At 35.7% G+C, this 18352-nt stretch overlaps 1 protein-coding gene across 2 annotated transcripts in view; it reads right to left on the bottom strand.

The window, feature by feature from the left end:
• The window catches only part of LOC137406677 (GRB2-associated-binding protein 1-like), a 44470-nt gene extending 36142 nt beyond the window's left edge, over window positions 1–8328 (bottom strand). For both annotated transcript variants that reach the window (XM_068093289.1, XM_068093290.1), the window contains exons 1-3: window positions 8249–8328; window positions 3419–3525; window positions 1374–1568 (exon numbers count right to left, since the gene is read on the bottom strand). In XM_068093289.1, the coding sequence (XP_067949390.1) occupies window positions 1374–1568; window positions 3419–3514 (291 nt within the window). In that variant the 5' untranslated portion in view covers window positions 3515–3525; window positions 8249–8328. The remainder of the gene's footprint in view (window positions 1–1373; window positions 1569–3418; window positions 3526–8248) is intronic.
• Between the last annotated feature and the right edge of the window lie 10024 nt (window positions 8329–18352).

Below are 18352 nucleotides of genomic sequence, written 5' to 3'. Positions count from 1 at the left end.
GATTTTCATGATTATCGTCACTATTAACAGACTGTAAGTTCACTACAGTCATAATCTTAAAAAAGAATAACTTGACCGTGCTGCTCTTGCTGTAAGAAAAGAAAACGATAACTTCTGATTTGATTTTTCTATTGATCTATTATCTTATCTATGATTATTTTTTATGATTAATATAATAACCATAATGCATATTATACAAAATAATAATATAACTGCGTATAGAATAAATGATGTAACTAATATAATTTGTAGAAAGTGATAGCAGAATGTTGCGAAATAATAGATGCGTGTAATTATTTTATTCTAAAATTAATCTACACGTCAGAGGGACTCGTTCGGAATTCTCAGAGCAATGATTGTTAGGCCCAATTTGATTGTTCTATACTTCCAGGGAATAAACCAATTAAAACGCCGTGATTGTTATAAGAGAGCGCATTAGTTGGCTTAATTGACCAATGGCACACAAGTCGATTTCATGTCATATATTGATGATTACCAAAACACTTATGTTTTTCGGTAGACCTGTGTTTGGCTGGCTATATCTCAGCTTCTGGTTGGTCAATCTTGATTCTTTTTTTAGAACATCAGTCAACACCTCAAGATAAATAATAAAGCATAATAATATTATGCTTTCTCTATTCTTTAAAAGACGGATTAAGCGTATTGAGTGCTGCACAGTCAACAAAGAGGATATTCTTTTGGGGAGCCCGTTTATTTTTCACACCACTGTAGAACTATAGAGTCAAAACCTTGGCATACAAAATCAATCAGTTCTGGTGTTTGTGCTGTATGTCCAACCATAGTAGATTTAAACAAACATTCTAACAGGAATGTATGGTATTTTATTTAATTCATTCTAGAGCCCAAAACACAACAACATATACCTCAATTATATATAGCATTAAAACACATGAAACTATATAAAAATTTACACGTGAAAGACTACATAATACGTAAAAGCTAATTAATAAATTAATGACTAGCTAAGTGCAGAATCGCGGTAGAGTGAATGATAGAAACATGCAACTGAACATTACTCTTTAAAGAACTTTAATGAATATTTACGTCTCTTCAGTTTTTCTAGTTTATTTTTGTCCATTATTTTTACTAAAACACTGCAATGTTTAAGGAAGTTTTTGACATTATGCGTCAGAATTTTTTTTTAACACTTTACATTACATGTCAGAAAAGTTGCATGTGGATGCGATCGTAAGTCCGTTCGACTGCACAAGGAGAGCAAGACATGAACATGAATCTACAAGGAAGGATCCTATAAGGAAAAAGATATATAAATTGAAAACATGACTACATGACTACATGCAGAACAGACATAAAAATGCAACCAAAAAAAATATATGCAAATAAAAACACACCCGAGTGTCACAGGTTTGCAGGGCGAAGAGGTGCTGGTAACAGGATGAGTCCAGAGATGACTGAATCTTTACACAGTCTTCAAGTTTAATAGAACCTATCTTCTTGTTTAAACTCTCATCCTGATAGTAGCTTAACTTGTGTGATATGTGCTCGCCATCTCTTTTGTACAACCGGAAATATCTTTTTCTCCATTTCTAGCAATCAACAGTGAGGGGATTAATTTGTTTATTAATAATGATGCGATGGATGCGTATTTACAAGGACCCTATCATTGTGACCAATTGAGTGAGATATAGAGATAAGGACTGGCCAAAAAAGATTAACATGGGCAAAGAATATAAGAAATCCGATAAGGAGCCGATAAGAAATCTGGGATGTGACTATAAATTTAAGGAGAAACAATAAACAATAGAATAGTGCACTCGAGTGTGACTAAACAACCCTCACGGCTTATAAATCGTTCTATAGCAACTTCTCAAATTCAATTCTTAGGCGTACTCTTTGGACATATTTTTATGATGCCATTGAACATGGAATGGCCTTCATTTGTATATACTTGAACAAACCTCAGTGTTTATAATTTTGTCTTTTTGTGCACAATATGTCCAGTTATAGAGAGTGAAATCTGTTCACAAAGTGACAACCCACAAAGCTCCACGGGATACAATAGATTCACTCAGCAGATACTCATCAACTGACTTGAAATATGCATAGCGACTGTGTTACGGGCAATGTCACTAAAGCTTGCTCTCACAGCTCTCTTTAGTAAGTTTACTCAGCTTACTCAATTTAGCCAATGGCAACTGCATTACCTAGCACTGTTTATAAGCTGCTTTTAACCCTTTGGCTGGGTTAAAGCCCTGCAAAAAAACCTGAAAGTCGTGTAATTTATTTTTGAAAATTCAAAGAAATCGATATTTTATGAACGTGCATAGCTCAATCTTAAATTTATTTCTATGAACAAAATATTTTGTACACAAACATTCATTTACATATCTACTACTACAAAAAAAACTAAAACCATGTACAATTGTCCCTGTATGAAATGCCTGGAAGCATTCCTTTCGGTAGAGCACAACGCTGTAACGTAGCCGTGTGAGCTACCATAACGATCGTTTTTCTCTGTATATTCCAAGTATAGTAAAATAGCAAAAAGTTTACATCACTTCTATCATCTGAATTATTTTTATTCTGATCAGACAAAAAATCCCTAACGATCGCAGGATCAAATAAATTTTTATTTTGCCATTTTGAATGTCGAGCAAATGTTGACTGGTTTTTCCAACTTTTATTCTTTTCCAAGGAGGCGCGATTTCTTTAGCTTTTAGCACAAAGCAACGCCTCTCAGATAATCGTTTCATATTGTAATTCATCGACTAATATCTTGTTGATGATATTTAAAACTTACTAGCGATCATATCCTTTGTTTAACGTTACTAGGCGACAGCTTTATAAACGTCTACCAAAAGCGACATAAATGTCGTTTACCCATGCAACCGATAAACGACATTTTTGCCGTTTTTATCGTTTCCCCAGCCAAAGGGCTAATATTAACCCGTGCAACGCCAAGCATTCAGCTAGTTTGTATAAATACATCAACAAACTAACAGTTTCGTTGCCTAAGCCGTTCAATAATTATAAATTATGACAACCGAAAGTTATCCCCTCTCTTTCATATTTACTTCCTTCTCACAACAGACTCAGTAATTCCCGAGAATAAATATTTAGACCAGATCAAGTCCTTACTAATGCCTAAGTGCATTCTCTGGCTTAAAATTATAAGACTGAGCTAATCGAGAAAACAACAATTTATTTATTTACTATATGTATGAAATTCACGCAATAAATACAATAAGTTTAGAAAGTAGTTGACGTGCTCTGGTGCAAAAATTGTGGTTTATACAAAAAAAATTTAGTTTCAATTTCACGGATTTTTACTTTTTCCCACCTAACCTCAAAAATGAAGGATATCTGCTTTGTCTATTTAAGGATTTGCACACAACGATTTATAAAAAGTAAAATGACAATTGACATTCATACTCACAGCCTTGACAGGCAATTGAACTTTGCCCCCTAGTATGCTGACATAGCGGCTGCCAGGAGACTTAGTTAGCCATCCACAGCATATTGTATGGTCCATCTTCTCAACAACTATGGGTAAAAACAACAAAATATTACGAATACAAAGAGAATAGAATATGAACTCTATAGATAATACTTTCAATACAGACAAAACAAATGCGAATATGTAAGCTACTAGTCATCCTAAGCATATCAAGCAATTATGAGAAGATCGGTTAGTTGCTTTGGGTTGGGACAAACCACCTTGTAAAATCGAACTAATCCAATGCTAATCAGCATAGGGGGTCATTGGATACTTTCTGGCAGTATCCAATAAAATACTGACCACATCAGTAGTCATTATATTACATTTTTTATAATTTTTATGATTTACAAAGACAAATCCGGCAAAAGCTATGCTATAGCTATACTGCATAAGGTGTCACATTAGATAGATATACTGCATAATGTGTCACATTAGAGATAAGATATACTGCATGAGGTGTCACATTAGAGATAAGATATACTGCATAATGTGTCACATTAGAGATAGATATACTGCATAAGGTGTCACATTAGAGATAAGATATACTGCATGAGGTGTCACATTAGAGACATATATACTACATAAGGTGTCACATTAGAGATAGATATACTGCATAATGTGTCACATTAGAGATAGATATAATGCATAATGTGTCACATTAGAGATAGATATACTGCATAAGGTGTCACATTAGATAGATATACTGCATAATGTGTCACATTAGAGATAGATATACTGCATAATATGTCACATTAGAGATAGATATACTGCATAATGTGTCACATTAGAGATAGATATACTGCATAATATGTCACATTAGATAGATATACTGCATAATGTGTCACATTAGAGATAAGATATACTGCATAAGGTGTCACATTAGAGATAGATATACTGCATAATGTGTCACATTAGAGATAGATATACTGCATAAGGTGTCACACTAGATAGATATACTGCATAATGTGTCACATTAGAGATAGATATACTGCATAATATGTCACATTAGAAATAGATATACTGCATAATGCGTCACATTAGAGATAGATATACACCATAAGGTGTCACATTAGAGCAAAATATTATAATAAAAGTTTTGCATTTATAATAAACTATGCACTATACAAAATTACATAAAAAGAATTTAAACGCAAATAACTGAACTACATGTAAGAGAATAAATAAAGAAATAATCAACAACAAAAATTTTTTGTCATCAGGCCATATTTGTGCTAAAGATAGGAAATTTCTCTTCTACGTCACAATGAATAAAGCATTTTTAAGTCTCATTATCATGGCGAACTGAAATAACCACAATGTAGGTATAATAATAATGAGAATTCACCTCACAATATAATAAATTAACTATCAAACTTGTACAAAATGATACATCAATATAAAATTAGCAGCATAATAGTTGGACAATAAAATAGGAATGGCTAATACCAGAGATGTAGATCTATGCAGATTGTTGGTGATTCAAATATTGAAATATTGGAACCAAATCCGCTTTGTAGTGATTTAGATCAAAATTCATTTGATGTGGACAAATAAATGCAAAAGTGACTTGGGATTTGATTTGAAAAAATAAAGTGATTTGAGATAAGTACTAGATAAAAACAACTAATTATTAACAAACATTTTTTTCGTGAAATCTTTTGCCGAATATTTGCTTGGCTATAAAACAGAAGATCATGTTATCCAAAGTAGCTTAGCACCTCTAAAATAATCGTTAAAGCCAGTTCAGATATTATTCTGGTATTAAAATGCCCAGCTTAATGCTTGTCAATGATACCCTATGACACTTATGTGTTAGCCTCACCTAACTTTCGCGTTTTCGCGGAGTCATCCTCTCAAATTTCATGTGTGAAACTAAACCATCATAACGAACGAGCGAAAACGCGAAATTATATAGCTTGGTTCATTGATAGTCCAAGAAACAAATGGCAGCAAGCGATCAAATTGCATTATCGGCCTCGGCCACACCATTCTACCTGCGGTTCACAATTACAAATGAGTCTCAAATTGAAATTTTTTTTATCGGTGAACCAGGCCCGTATTCCCTGGGGCGGCTGGCCGGCTGAGCCGTCCCAACTTTTTAGGAACTTTCCGCAGCTAAGTACAGTCAAACTCGGATAACTCGCACTCGGATAAAATGTAACATTTCATCTCAAACACAAGGTTAACTCGAACGTATTTGTTTGATCCGTTCCCACGCAATGATAAATTGCTTCAGATAACTCAACATCATTTATTCGAAAAGTTATTTGCCCAACGGCTATGGAGACGGTTTTTATCGCTGTAGAATATCACTTTATTCGAAGTTATAGAGACAAACATCAACTTTTAGTAGTTCTTAGGCGTCATTATTATCATCATCAGCGGCAAAATATTCTTGTTAACGACCTTTATAAAGGTTTGCAAGATATCAAGTTTTACCAAACATCCGCTTGGCCATGTCATATCGAAAGCGTGGAAACCTCCGTATAAACTTAAAATAAAATCGGCAAAATTGATCTTTATTAAAACGCTCAAAAAAAGATGTCTTTTTCTGAGCGTTTTAACTGCGGTCAAGTTTTGCCTATTTTAATTTAAAAACGCCTCGTCAGTCACATCACCTAAAACAAAACAAATCTATCTCAAAAATAGAAAAATGTTGATACTTTCCGATAAAAATTTTTAAAACTTCACACGAGAGGCTCGGCTGAGGCCCTACATAAGAAAAACCTGTTGGGGGCTTACAGCGCCCCCTCAACACCTCCAGGTGTTCATAACTAGTCGCCTAACATGAGCCGCCCCAACTTGCAACCAATGAATACAGGCCTGCGGTGAACTGAAATTGAGGAATCTAATTATGTTTGTTCCACTGCATTTACTTTCACATCACTATATTTCTGCACTCATCAGAGCTGCAAAATTAAGTTGCAGTGAAATTTTACTCTGTATGCTACTCACGAAACTAAATACTAGCGAAATATAAGTGTCCTAGGGTATTTCAAGCCGCAGACGCATTGCTGAGGAAAATTAATCGAGAAATGACAAACAGCACTAGTAGAAAATTTACACATTGTAATCTAGTCGTTTGATGTCATTTTCTAGCCACAGAACATTATTGTTATTATTATTAACATTACATTAGTTATAATGAAAGAGTTTTGGATTTCAAACAAATCACTTTTTGAGCATGCTCGAATGGACCGTGATCGAAAACCGATATATAGCTGTACATATAATCGTCATATAATAATTACTTGTGAATTATTAGCATTACAATATTACAATGATTATGGACGATACTATACTTAGAATAGTAGAACCGCATTATATATGAGAAATTCCTCCACCCAGGCAAAATGAAATTGAAAAACATGTTCTCTAGGCATTTTCTCGGGGTCTTATCTATACCCGCAACTTCTGCTCCAATAGCAGACGCCTTTAGTAAAAGCAGATTTGGTGTTCAAATCAGAGTTCTCTATTTGGATTAATTTCATTTAATATTTGTGTCTGATGGCAACAGATAGGTGAGAAAATAAAACCTTGAAATGTTTTCTCCCTGCCAATAGCAATAATTTTGCTTATTTTAAATATTGTATGTTCACTTACTGTTTTCACATCAGAATACATGAAATATACCCAAACACAGCTAAGAATAAAATGCAATAAGCAAATACTTGAATGGTTATTTAATTGTGACTATTAATTGGACGCAATACAATATATAACATACTGTTCTATCAACTCGATGCAACGAAAAGAGTAAACTTGTGGTAGCCTACCATATATTGTTGAGCATCTGCTTTGCTTCTTAAAATTTTCTGTAGCCAATTATTTGCCAAGTATCTTTTAACCATAATTGAGTGATTTGGGATTTGAATTGCTGCATCAGACAAGTTTTTAACTCGATTATGTATTGCTTAATGCGAATAGGTAATTTTAATTAAATCAGTGTAACTGATTTATTTTAAATATAAAGATTATGAGGACACAGCTGTGCCTACTACATAGAAGCAAAGCTAAACACAACAATATATGTTGGTAAACACCACTTACCACTTTTATTAAAGTCGTTTACAAGAGTTAGAATGAGAGTAGGCAGTAGGCCTAGCTTATATTACTGAAGGCAGTACATCATAAACTTATTCACACTTGTATTTTCTGTTTTAGTTGAGACAACCCATTTTTAATGTTCGTGAATATTTCCTACTCTACTAACAAGTTACAACAATCTAACTACTTTTAAAGCTAATAGATCTATGATGACGCAAGATGACACAATTGATGATACCAAGTTCTCACAGATAATTCTCATCTTAACAGCAAAACCTTAATCCTTTATTGACTGACGGCAAGGAAAATTGCAGATGCCAACACTATTACAATGATAGAAGACTGCTCACACGGCCCTACTAACCCAAATAGATTATCGTCGAACAGTAACTAAGATGAGCCACTACTACAGGAATATAACGCAAACGCTAGCGAAAGATGCTACTTGTTTGCTAATAACACCAAGCAGAATACTAAAGCACTGACATGAAATAATTATGAGTAAACGCTGACAGGTACCTTTAACTTGATGTACAAACAAAGCTTCACAAATGGAGTAAAAACGATCATCTTCGTATCGAGTACTTGACTTAGCTATACCTATATGCTGGATACGTCATAAATAAAATAATTTGATAAATGAAATAACAATACACATGTACTAATAAAAAAATAATACTTTGGAAATACTATGAGCTGATATGTAAGTATCCCACATACTTGTCGCATCTGTGAAATTATAAAAAAAACGATTGTAGTGACGCGCATGTGAATAATAACAACTGTAGCAATATAACAGCTCGATAGAAATAGGTATTGACATGCGTGAAATGGGCATAACATCGAAGAGAATAAACGTCCACAAATTGACGTTTGTGTCGAATTTTCTAATTTATATGAATGAGTTTGACCAAGTCTAACTTTTGGTTCGTTGACGGCTTGTCAATTTTTGAAAGTCTTCCCACGACGCCGAAAAACGCGTAGGTGCACATAGGAGAATCAGCTTCGATCGCGTTTAAAAACAAGTTCATGTTGAGCATCTGTCTAAAAGAGAACATTCTTGATTCTGATTCTGATTAAAAAGAGTCTCGAGACCTCAAAAGGAGGAAGTGGAGACCGTTTGCATAGATTGTATAAGAATAAAAATTTATCTATTTGAACAAGTGAATTTAAAACATCAATTAATAAAACTTTCCTGTTCTAATGATCTCCCAATCTAATATCCCGAGAAGTTCGTGGAATGAAGCTGTTAAAATATGTGTTTGTGTTGCAGGCGATTGCCTTTGGAGCGTTAGACCGAGATGATCTGGTGTCATACTGGTGTGGTTGGGACATTAAAAAATTAAAACTTTCAATTAGCGCTGAGTGTGTGCTATTAGATAAAATGTTTATTAAAAGGTTGAGTCTTGCTCGTTTTCTTCTGATCTCTAAAACTTCCAACTGGATATTCTCTCGAGCTTCCGTTACACTAGCAACTCCTTTCAAATTACATATAAATCTCACGGCTCTTCTTTGTATAAATTCAATTTGAGATATGTGTTTGACTAAAAAAGGGTCCCAGACCTCACAAGCGTACTCCAAGGCGGGTCTACATAAAGTCAAATATGCGATTTTCTTTACTTTATTAGGAGCATTAAAAAGAACCCGTTTTATCATTCCCAAGGTTTGTAATGCTTTGGTACAAATCGATGTTATATGGTGGTCCCAGCTCAATGTATTTGTAATAATCACGCCCAAATATTTAAAGCTATCCACAACTTCCAGATTGGTATTATAAAGGTTGTACTTAGCTGGGACGCCAGAGTCTGACGTGAAATTAAAATTTACAATTTGACACTTTGTTACATTAAAAATCATTTTGGACTCAGAGGCCCAATTTTCCAAGGCAGTGAGGTCAGACTGAAAATTTATGCAATCATGGTGATTATCAATTCGACTGTACAGAAGAGCGTCATCAGCAAACAGTCTGATGGTGGAGTGTTTTAAAACTGATCCGACATTGTCAATATATATTAAAAAGAGTGTGGGCCCCAAAACGGAGCCCTGCGGCACTCCAGAGTGGACTTTTAAGGGTGCTGATGCATGACCGTTTATAATAACTTTTTGAAATCGGTTGCTTAAAAAATTTTGAATCCAATAAACAATCGAATGATGGACCCCAGCACCTAAAAGTTTAACTATAAGCAGAGAATGTGATACCTTATCAAAGGCCTTCGAAAAGTCAAGAACTGCAGCGTGTATTTGCTGATTTTCATTATTTGCATCCATAAGATCATGGACAACAGTGACCAGTTGAGTGGTACACGACAGTCCATGCCTAAAGCCGTGCTGATGCGAGGAAAGATTTAGGCTCTTATTGATATAGCTCAAAATGATGTGTTCAAGCATCTTGCACGCTATTGATGTTAGTGAGACAGGGCGATAATTTCCGGCGAGAGTCTTATCGCCTTTTTTATAAACTGGTGTGACATTGGCTAATTTCCATGCAGAAGGTAAACTTCCGGTATTCAAAGAGTATTGGTAAACCAGTGTGAGCATTGCTGACACTGTGCTGACGTCAACCATGAAGTCCTCTTTTCTTAAGCCGTCGGGCCCAGGGGCTTTGCCCTTTACAAGACCTACGATCATTTTCTCCACGCCCTCACAAGTGACTATTATTGGACTGGTGCTGGTATCCGGTAAATCGTATTCAGGAAAAAATTCATCTGCCTTTGTGAAAACACTTTGAAAAAACATGTTAAAATTATTAACCATCTCCGACTCTGATTGCATATTAGCTAGTAGGGCGGAGGGGCTGTTCTTGCGACCCTGAGTGCGCCTCATAAAAGAGAAAAAAGGTTTGCTTATGCCAGCCCGGAGTGGTTCGTACAAAACTCGATTATAATAATCCTGCTCAATTTTGCGAAACATCTTTTTATTTTCGCGTCTCATAATTTTGTATTCGGCCATCAAGTCAGGAGAGTGTGTTTTTTTAAACTTATTGTATAGTTTTCGTTGTTTGCACACAGCCTTACGTGCCTGAGAGTTGAACCATACTGGTTCCCTGTTATTTCGTTGTTTTATTGTCTTTTTAGGAACAAAATCACTGACAGCAGATTTAACGGCTTTCTCAAAAATATTCCACAATTGGTCAATATTGTGTCCTGTTTTTATCGCGTCCTTGATGTCTTCCAAAGCTTGAAGTAAAAATTTCCTGATTGCCATGGTATCTGCTTTTTCATATACAAAATAAAAATCTTTGCTAGCTACCTTGTCAGTTTTTGATATGTTGAGCTCAACTTCTACTAAAAAATGATCACTCAGACCAGGTTCCACAACCTCAACTTTTTCAATAAATTCTGAGTCCGATGTTAAGACCAAGTCTAAAATATTTCCTTTAAAATGTGTCGGTCTATTGACCATTTGTCTAAGATTATACTCCGCCAAGCAGTTCAAAAAAATTTGATGACAACCTTTGTTGTTTGAGCTTATTTTTGTCGAATAAGACTCCCAATCAATATCGGGAAAATTAAAATCACCCATGACTAATATCTGTGATAACGGAAAATGTGAAAAAACAAACTCAAAAAGCTGATTCAGGCCTTCAACAGATCTAGATGAGTTCCCGGGTGGCATATATACGCATACGATGACCAAGTCTAGAATAAAAATAGATTGCTTGGGTATGTGCACTGCGACAACTTCAACAGGGTATATCGACAAACTCAAAGGAATCAATCTCGAATCAATTTCCGAATTTACTGCCACCAAGACTCCACCACCATGAAGATTTCGATCTTGTCTATATATTTGCTTATCAGTGTGGAAAAGTATTAAATTATCATCAATTGAGCTGTCCAAGTGAGTCTCTGTTAAACAAAGAATATCATGCTGGTAAGACAGAACCTGAATCTCGTTTATTTTCCCCTTAACCGATCTGCAATTCGCTAACACTACAGTTATTTTCTTACTTCCACGATTTCCTTGTTTTTGATTTTGAAAGTCTTGGTTGGTTCTTTGCTCCTGATCTGTTTTAGCTCTTGTCGAAGACGAAAATCCTCTTCTTGTTCAGATTTATTTAAATCTAGTCGAGCAAAGATCCCAGGTTTTTTCAAATCATTAATGGCTTTCAAGATGTCCCATTTTTTATGTTTGCCTTCTGTGCACAGTTTCACGGGCCTACACTTATTAGTTTTTTCCTTTTGGTCATATTGACCAAGTCTGAACAAAGAATCTTTGTTTACTGTGGTTGTTAGGTGACATTCATCCAATATGGATTTAACACTTTCCATGGTCTCATCAATACTGGATTCTTGTATACCAAAGATAACAACATTTTTGTCGCGAATGTTCTTAGACTCGGTTTCCTCTTTTTTGATCGAGGTACTAGCTGCCTTGGCTATGACTGCTGAGTTGGTCTCCAATTGGGAGACTGCCTCAGCGTATGTTTTCTGAATGTTATTGATCTTACTATCTATTGAATTGCTAATAAGTTCATGTATTTTATCTACTTTAACCTCAATCTGCTCTAGCCTATCAGCATGAATATCACACCTTGCACAGAACCAGTGCAAACCTTTAGTACTCAACAGATCCAAGAGACTCTCAGGGACATCAACACATAAACCGTGGAACCAAAAATGGCAAATCTCACACTCAATGGATGACCCTGAACTTTCATCTATGGCTTTTTTACACTTGCCACACAGCTCTGCATTAGCATAACCACAGCCAGGACCTGATGTTGACATGGCTTTTTTCCTTACAGTGTGTTTTCCACCTGCCATGATGATCACCGAGTTTAGTAATAAATATTAAAAACTTGGGACTTAAAATTTAAAAAGATCCCACTCAGTGTCATATACCTGGTAGCGCCTGAAACGGCCGAGCTACCCTTAATGTGTTATGTTAGTATAAAATATAAATCAGGATAAATAAAGGATAATAAAAAGGGGTAATAAAAGGTATGTGAGAGAAATTGTAAAAAGAAATCCAGAAATCTTCGAAGAGCTCTGAAAAGCACGACTATCTCCCAAAACGCGCGAACCGGAAACCCCAACTTAACTTCAACAATATTGATACACATATTGCCAAATTGCCTATCCATCCAGTAAATTTTTATTAGCTCAGCTTTTATTCAAACCAAAACTTAGCAGTACAAACAGATATCTAAAAGCTATGCTATTAGGTTCACAAATATCGAGCAGTTCAACACTGGAACCATTTACAGCTCTGTAAATATTGTAGTAAAAACCTTCCTTGCTCAGTAACCACACCAAAAGGATAAAAATTCAAAGCACAAAATTTATTTTTCCTAAACAACTATACATGTCATTGTTGGTGTATATTGTTGATATAAATCGTCACTAGTTTTGGCACTCATTTAAGTAATGGAATGTAATGAACAAACAATAGACTGATATAAGTTTTGACATTTCCGTCACTAATACAAGAGAACATAACTCATGTAACAGAAATGGTCGCAATGAAGAGGGTGAATGAGAAAAGTCCCATTTTGGATTTTCAGAAGTCAATAATTAAAGAGTCCAGTTGGTCGAGTAAATGGCTATTATCTGCTGACCAAGCATCATGCTAATAAAATATATTTCATTTTTGGGCTGAAGTGAAATAATCAGACTGGTCTGCAATCATCTCTATTTTGCTGATGACACAACCTTCCATAAAGATTAGAGTTTGTTACAAACCTGAATTTCCTTCTTTCGTTCTGGTTCTATCTCAATGCCCTGTGTTGGCGACAATTTGCCATCACATGTTACTGCTAAAGCACTTTGGTAGACACCTTCACGCAAGAGCGGCTCAGATGGCAATGTAAGCAGGTGTGGTGGTAAATGTAATTTTTTGTTCGCGGAAATGTTACAATAAATGCATTGATGTCTTGTGATTACTGTGAATGAAACGCAAATTAATTGACCATGCGAGATAATGGTTGTATTTGTAGTCAACCCTCAAGAGCGTGAATGATTGAGCTGCAAACCAAGTTTTTTAATTTTAAAGCTCATGCGTGATTTAAATGGTTACTCAAATTTTAGCTAGATATTACCAAAGCACTTGCCCTGACAAGTAGTATTAAAATGCTTGTACACGTCTCATAGAACTCAATTTGTTTTATCAAAAATTTATTATCATTCTTTTCAACACTCCGTAGTAAGCGATCCCTAGATGTCATAAAATGTTTAATATTCTTCTTACCTCTTTAATTAGTTGTGAATCCAGTCATTTTTGTATTCGTACTATTTCGTCATGATCATAGTTGAGCCAAATCAGTGAGTTTTCTTAAGCCATTGATTTCTTGCTATAGTTAGTTGAACTAATGCTTGCGCTTCCTGTTGTACAAATAAAGACAGTGCATTCCTTAGATATAATATCACTAGTTGTTTGAGAGAACAGTATAAGCAAGTCTCTAATTTCTGAGGTGTAGCTTTATCATTGTAATATTAGTCACCATATCATAGCAACGTTTACCTTAGCCGCTAATGGCTGAATGTCAAGAATCACTGCGAGTAATACTACGTTTCCATACAGTGATAGTGTTACAGTAGAGACACCTGGGCGCACCAGTGCTGAAGGGCTACTCTAGGATGACAAGCGGATAGTGTTTCTATAGAGAGCTATAGTAGAGTGATGGTTGTGTGATGCATATGAAGCAAAAGGAAAAAAAGACGTATGTGCGCTCACAAGTGCAACACTATCGGTCACTAAGGCCGTTTCCATAGCACTGAGATGGTGCATCATGCCGGTGTTTCGCTTCCAAACAGTGAGACTGAATAACGACAGAATGAGAGCGACATGAGGGTTGCCTTGATGGCCCTGCAGTGCCCTATGGAGATGTGTTGCTACTCTAGTACTGTATGTTGACTTAGTAAATCTGTGTGGGTGTCTGGAAATGGTGGAAGAACTTGTGCATTGTTTTCTAAGGCTACCCAGACATAGGTCTATATATATAGAGATATAACAATAGAGTAGAGACACTTGATATATTATATTTGAAGAGCTGTTGTCTGTTGTCTACTGTTGGCTGTTGAGATATGATGTCTACAAGTGCATGTAGAATGTGGAATTTTGACAACCCTAACTCTTGTCATTATGGCAGAGAGAAATAAACACATGCCAGACATAGATCTATACAGACAAATCTTAAGTCTGGTCTCCATATATGCGGCAGGCACCGGCAAAAACACCGCACGGCTAGCAGTGAGGAAATGCGAACCTACGCTGGTAGTTGCCGGCGGTCAACAAAGAGTTCGGCGCTGCTCAACTTTCGCAAATAGCCGCAGACAAATCCTTCCCGAAATGCGCCGTACAGGCGAAGGTCAGCATTTTCGAAATGGCATGGCAAGCGAACATTTTGTATACGATTATTAGCGATACAGCTTTAAGTGAACAGAAGCCTTTGAGCCCGTCGCAAGTGTTTTGCTGCGCAAGATTACCATCAGGGTTTCACAGCTGATATGGGAAACAAGCTTAAAGGTTGACTTGCAACAAAATTCACATTAGAGTTATTTGATATGAAAAGATTCACCATGTCTTACTCTGTTGTGTTGTAGGTGCAAAATATGCGGAAAGGTGATTACAAGCTCTTAAAAGCTCAAAAACGAACAGAAAATCGCAGCCACAGGAGACCGCTGTAGTTTGGATTTTCTTTCCAAAACGGCTCAAATGTGACGTAGTTGCGAGAGATGGTTTTTGTTTACACTTTCATGCAACCTTATTCGTCGAAATATTTTCACAAATATACTTTACGCATTCAATAAAACCATGTCTATTGTTCTTACGCGTCTGTTTTATCGTCATCGTAATGCTGTCACTTTTAGCAGTGATATCCTATAACTTACTGTAAAAAGTCGTTTAATTTTTTAGCCTTAGCTTGAAGGAGTACATATCATTGTCTGATAATCATGACGAGTCTGTTGGTCACTTGTGATAATCGAAAAGTGCTGCAGAAATTATTTGCGAAGTATTGGGTCACATGATCAGATGACGACTTGCCGATTAGACCAAACCGAAACAAAACTGTAAAGTAGCGAGCATCTATATTTGATACAGAGTCTTTGGTAAAACCCGAAGTGTTTGTCATAAACTAGTGCTACGATAAGTTTTATATTGAGCTTTTTATTGACCTTTCAATTCACGTGAGAACATCGTGTGACAAAACAATAACAAAATTTCATGGTTACGTCATCGAAATAAAGAGATTCCAATCTACGGCGGCTTTTCGTTTTTGAGCTTTTAAGAGCTTTTAATCACATTCCCACATATTTTGCACCTACAACACAATAGAGTAAGACATAGTGAATCTTTTGATACCAAATAACTGTAATTTGAATTTTATTGCAAGTCAACCTTTAAGCATATAAAATTGATCAGTTCTTGCATTTGCTTTGTATGTCCAAATTGTTGCACATTTAACAAATATTCTTATTGGAATGCATGGTACTTTGCTTAATTTAACGTAATACCCAAAAAATAACAAAACATACATGTACTTCACAATTACGTATAGCATTTATAACAAATAAAACTATGTAAAAGTTACATGTCAAAGCCTACATTATAAATAAACTAGCTGTGCTACCTGGCGTTGCCTGAGTAATAAAAAAATCTTTGGTCAAAAAATTGATTTGTATTTAACATACAACAACATTTGCCATTCTAGCTTTCAAACTACATATCATGGGGAAAGTGTTTTGTGTAATTTAAATAAATTAAGAGAGAAAATAAAAACAACTGTAAAGGCTTTCCAACTTTGTCAATAACTTTTAAACTTCATATCATGAGGAAAATGTATCGTGCAGGTCAAATAAATTAAAAAATTAAACTATTATAAACAGGTTTAGAAGTGAATGTGAAATAATTAGCCAGTAATAATTAAATTAAGTCGGTTTTGCTACGATTACAATAAAAGATGATTCGATAATGATACAATTAATACGAACTGTTAAAACAAAATAAAAATCCTGAATATGCTGAACTAATAATAACAATTCTTGTCTAGAAGTCTGTGTGTATAAAAAAGGTTACTGTTCCACCAGAAGCTATCCATCAAAACCTTGAATACGACAATACTGGTACCTTTCGACATTGGTACAAATGTAAAGATGAGATATCGGACTGTCTTTGTCTGATTGAATGGTGAGAGATTGTCAGGCTCTTTGCTCGGAGACGATATAATTGTCTGCGTGAGTTAAATTAACCTTGACCCCAGATATAGTAATCGAACCTTACAAAATATATTTCTTAACAGGGGCATCGTAACAGGTGGCGGCATCGGTAAAATAGTCAGAGTGCACTATAGCTATAGCCGGAGTGACAGACATACTTTGAGAAATATATATATATAGTAACTAAAAGCAGGTGCAAAAGCATATAAAAAGAGAACTCTACACTAAAAACCTAAAAGATAATTAGTGGAGTATGAAATATTTGAAAAATATTACGAAGAATGTAAACTTTTAGTAATTGCGCTACCAATTTGTTTCGCGCGATGCACTCATCAGACGCATTTGTTATATATATATTATATATATATACAGTATATGCTCCCTCACTTCGGTTTGGTTGAGTACTCTGTGAGAGGTACGGCACTATTAGCCTTCGTGCAAAGCTCATCACTTTTGTGATTCGAGCACTCTGGTGCCAGCACATTGACTTTATTAAAGTCTGTGAGGCAACCTAGTTGTTTCATGGCAGGAAGTCAACTCTCATTGGTAATGGGATTTGTGCCCCTTGCCTAAGCTCTGAGCTGCACTGATGAGGCTTCAATAGCTAGCCAAAACAGTACTGTCTGTAGCATGTATATATATATATACATGTATATATATACATGTATATATACATGTATATATATACATGTATATATACATGTATATATACATGTATATATATATATATATATATACAATGTATATATATATATATATATATATATATATATATATATATATATATATATATATACAATGTATATATATACATATATGTACTGCTGACCAAGGCCTATGACTCAATTCCCCATAGTTGGATACTTGAGTGCCTCAGTATGTGCAATGTTCACCCTGCTCTTGTGGCATTCATCAAGATGTCAATGACCAAATGGAAGACGGAACTGGAGGCTAATGGCAAAAAGCTGGCGAGTATAAAAATCAAGCGAGGCATCTATCAAGGTGACTCCTTATCACCGCTGCTCTTCTGCATATGCCTAAACCCTCTAAGCAATATGCTGGAGAAGACTCAATATGGGTACCAGTTTAATAGTGGCACCAAGATAAACCACCTTTTCTACATGGATGACATCAAGCTGTACGCTTACAAAGAAAGGGACATTGATTCGCTAATACACCTCACTCAGGTATACAACAAGGACATCGGAATGGCTTTCGGTATTGAGAAATGTGGAAGGCTAATTCTTAAGAAAGGCCATTCTATGCTCACAGATGGCCTAAGAACGCCAAATGATACCATCAAAGATATAGAAGAAGGGTACAAGTACTTGGGGATTATGCAAAGCAACATCAACCACGAAGCTGAGGTACGTCACAAAGTCATTACCGAATACAAGAAACGCCTTCGGCAGGTCTTACGGAGCCAGCTCAATGCCAAGATCCAAGTCATGGCAATAAATACCTACGCACTGCCAGTAATAAGATATCCAGCAGGCATAATAAAGTGGACTGAGGAAGCCATCAAAGAGACAGATATAGCAACTCGTAAACTGCTGACCATGCATGGAGCACTCCACCCAAAATCTGATACTACTAGATTGTATCTCGATAGGAAAGATGGTGGTAGGGGACTCAAAAGTGTGCAGCAGACAGTGAAAGAGGAGGA

The sequence above is a fragment of the Watersipora subatra genome, chromosome 10 (assembly GCF_963576615.1).
Source record: "Watersipora subatra chromosome 10, tzWatSuba1.1, whole genome shotgun sequence".
In the NCBI taxonomy this organism is placed as follows: domain Eukaryota; kingdom Metazoa; phylum Bryozoa; class Gymnolaemata; order Cheilostomatida; family Watersiporidae; genus Watersipora; species Watersipora subatra.
This window is presented reverse-complemented; position numbering and strand designations above follow the sequence as displayed.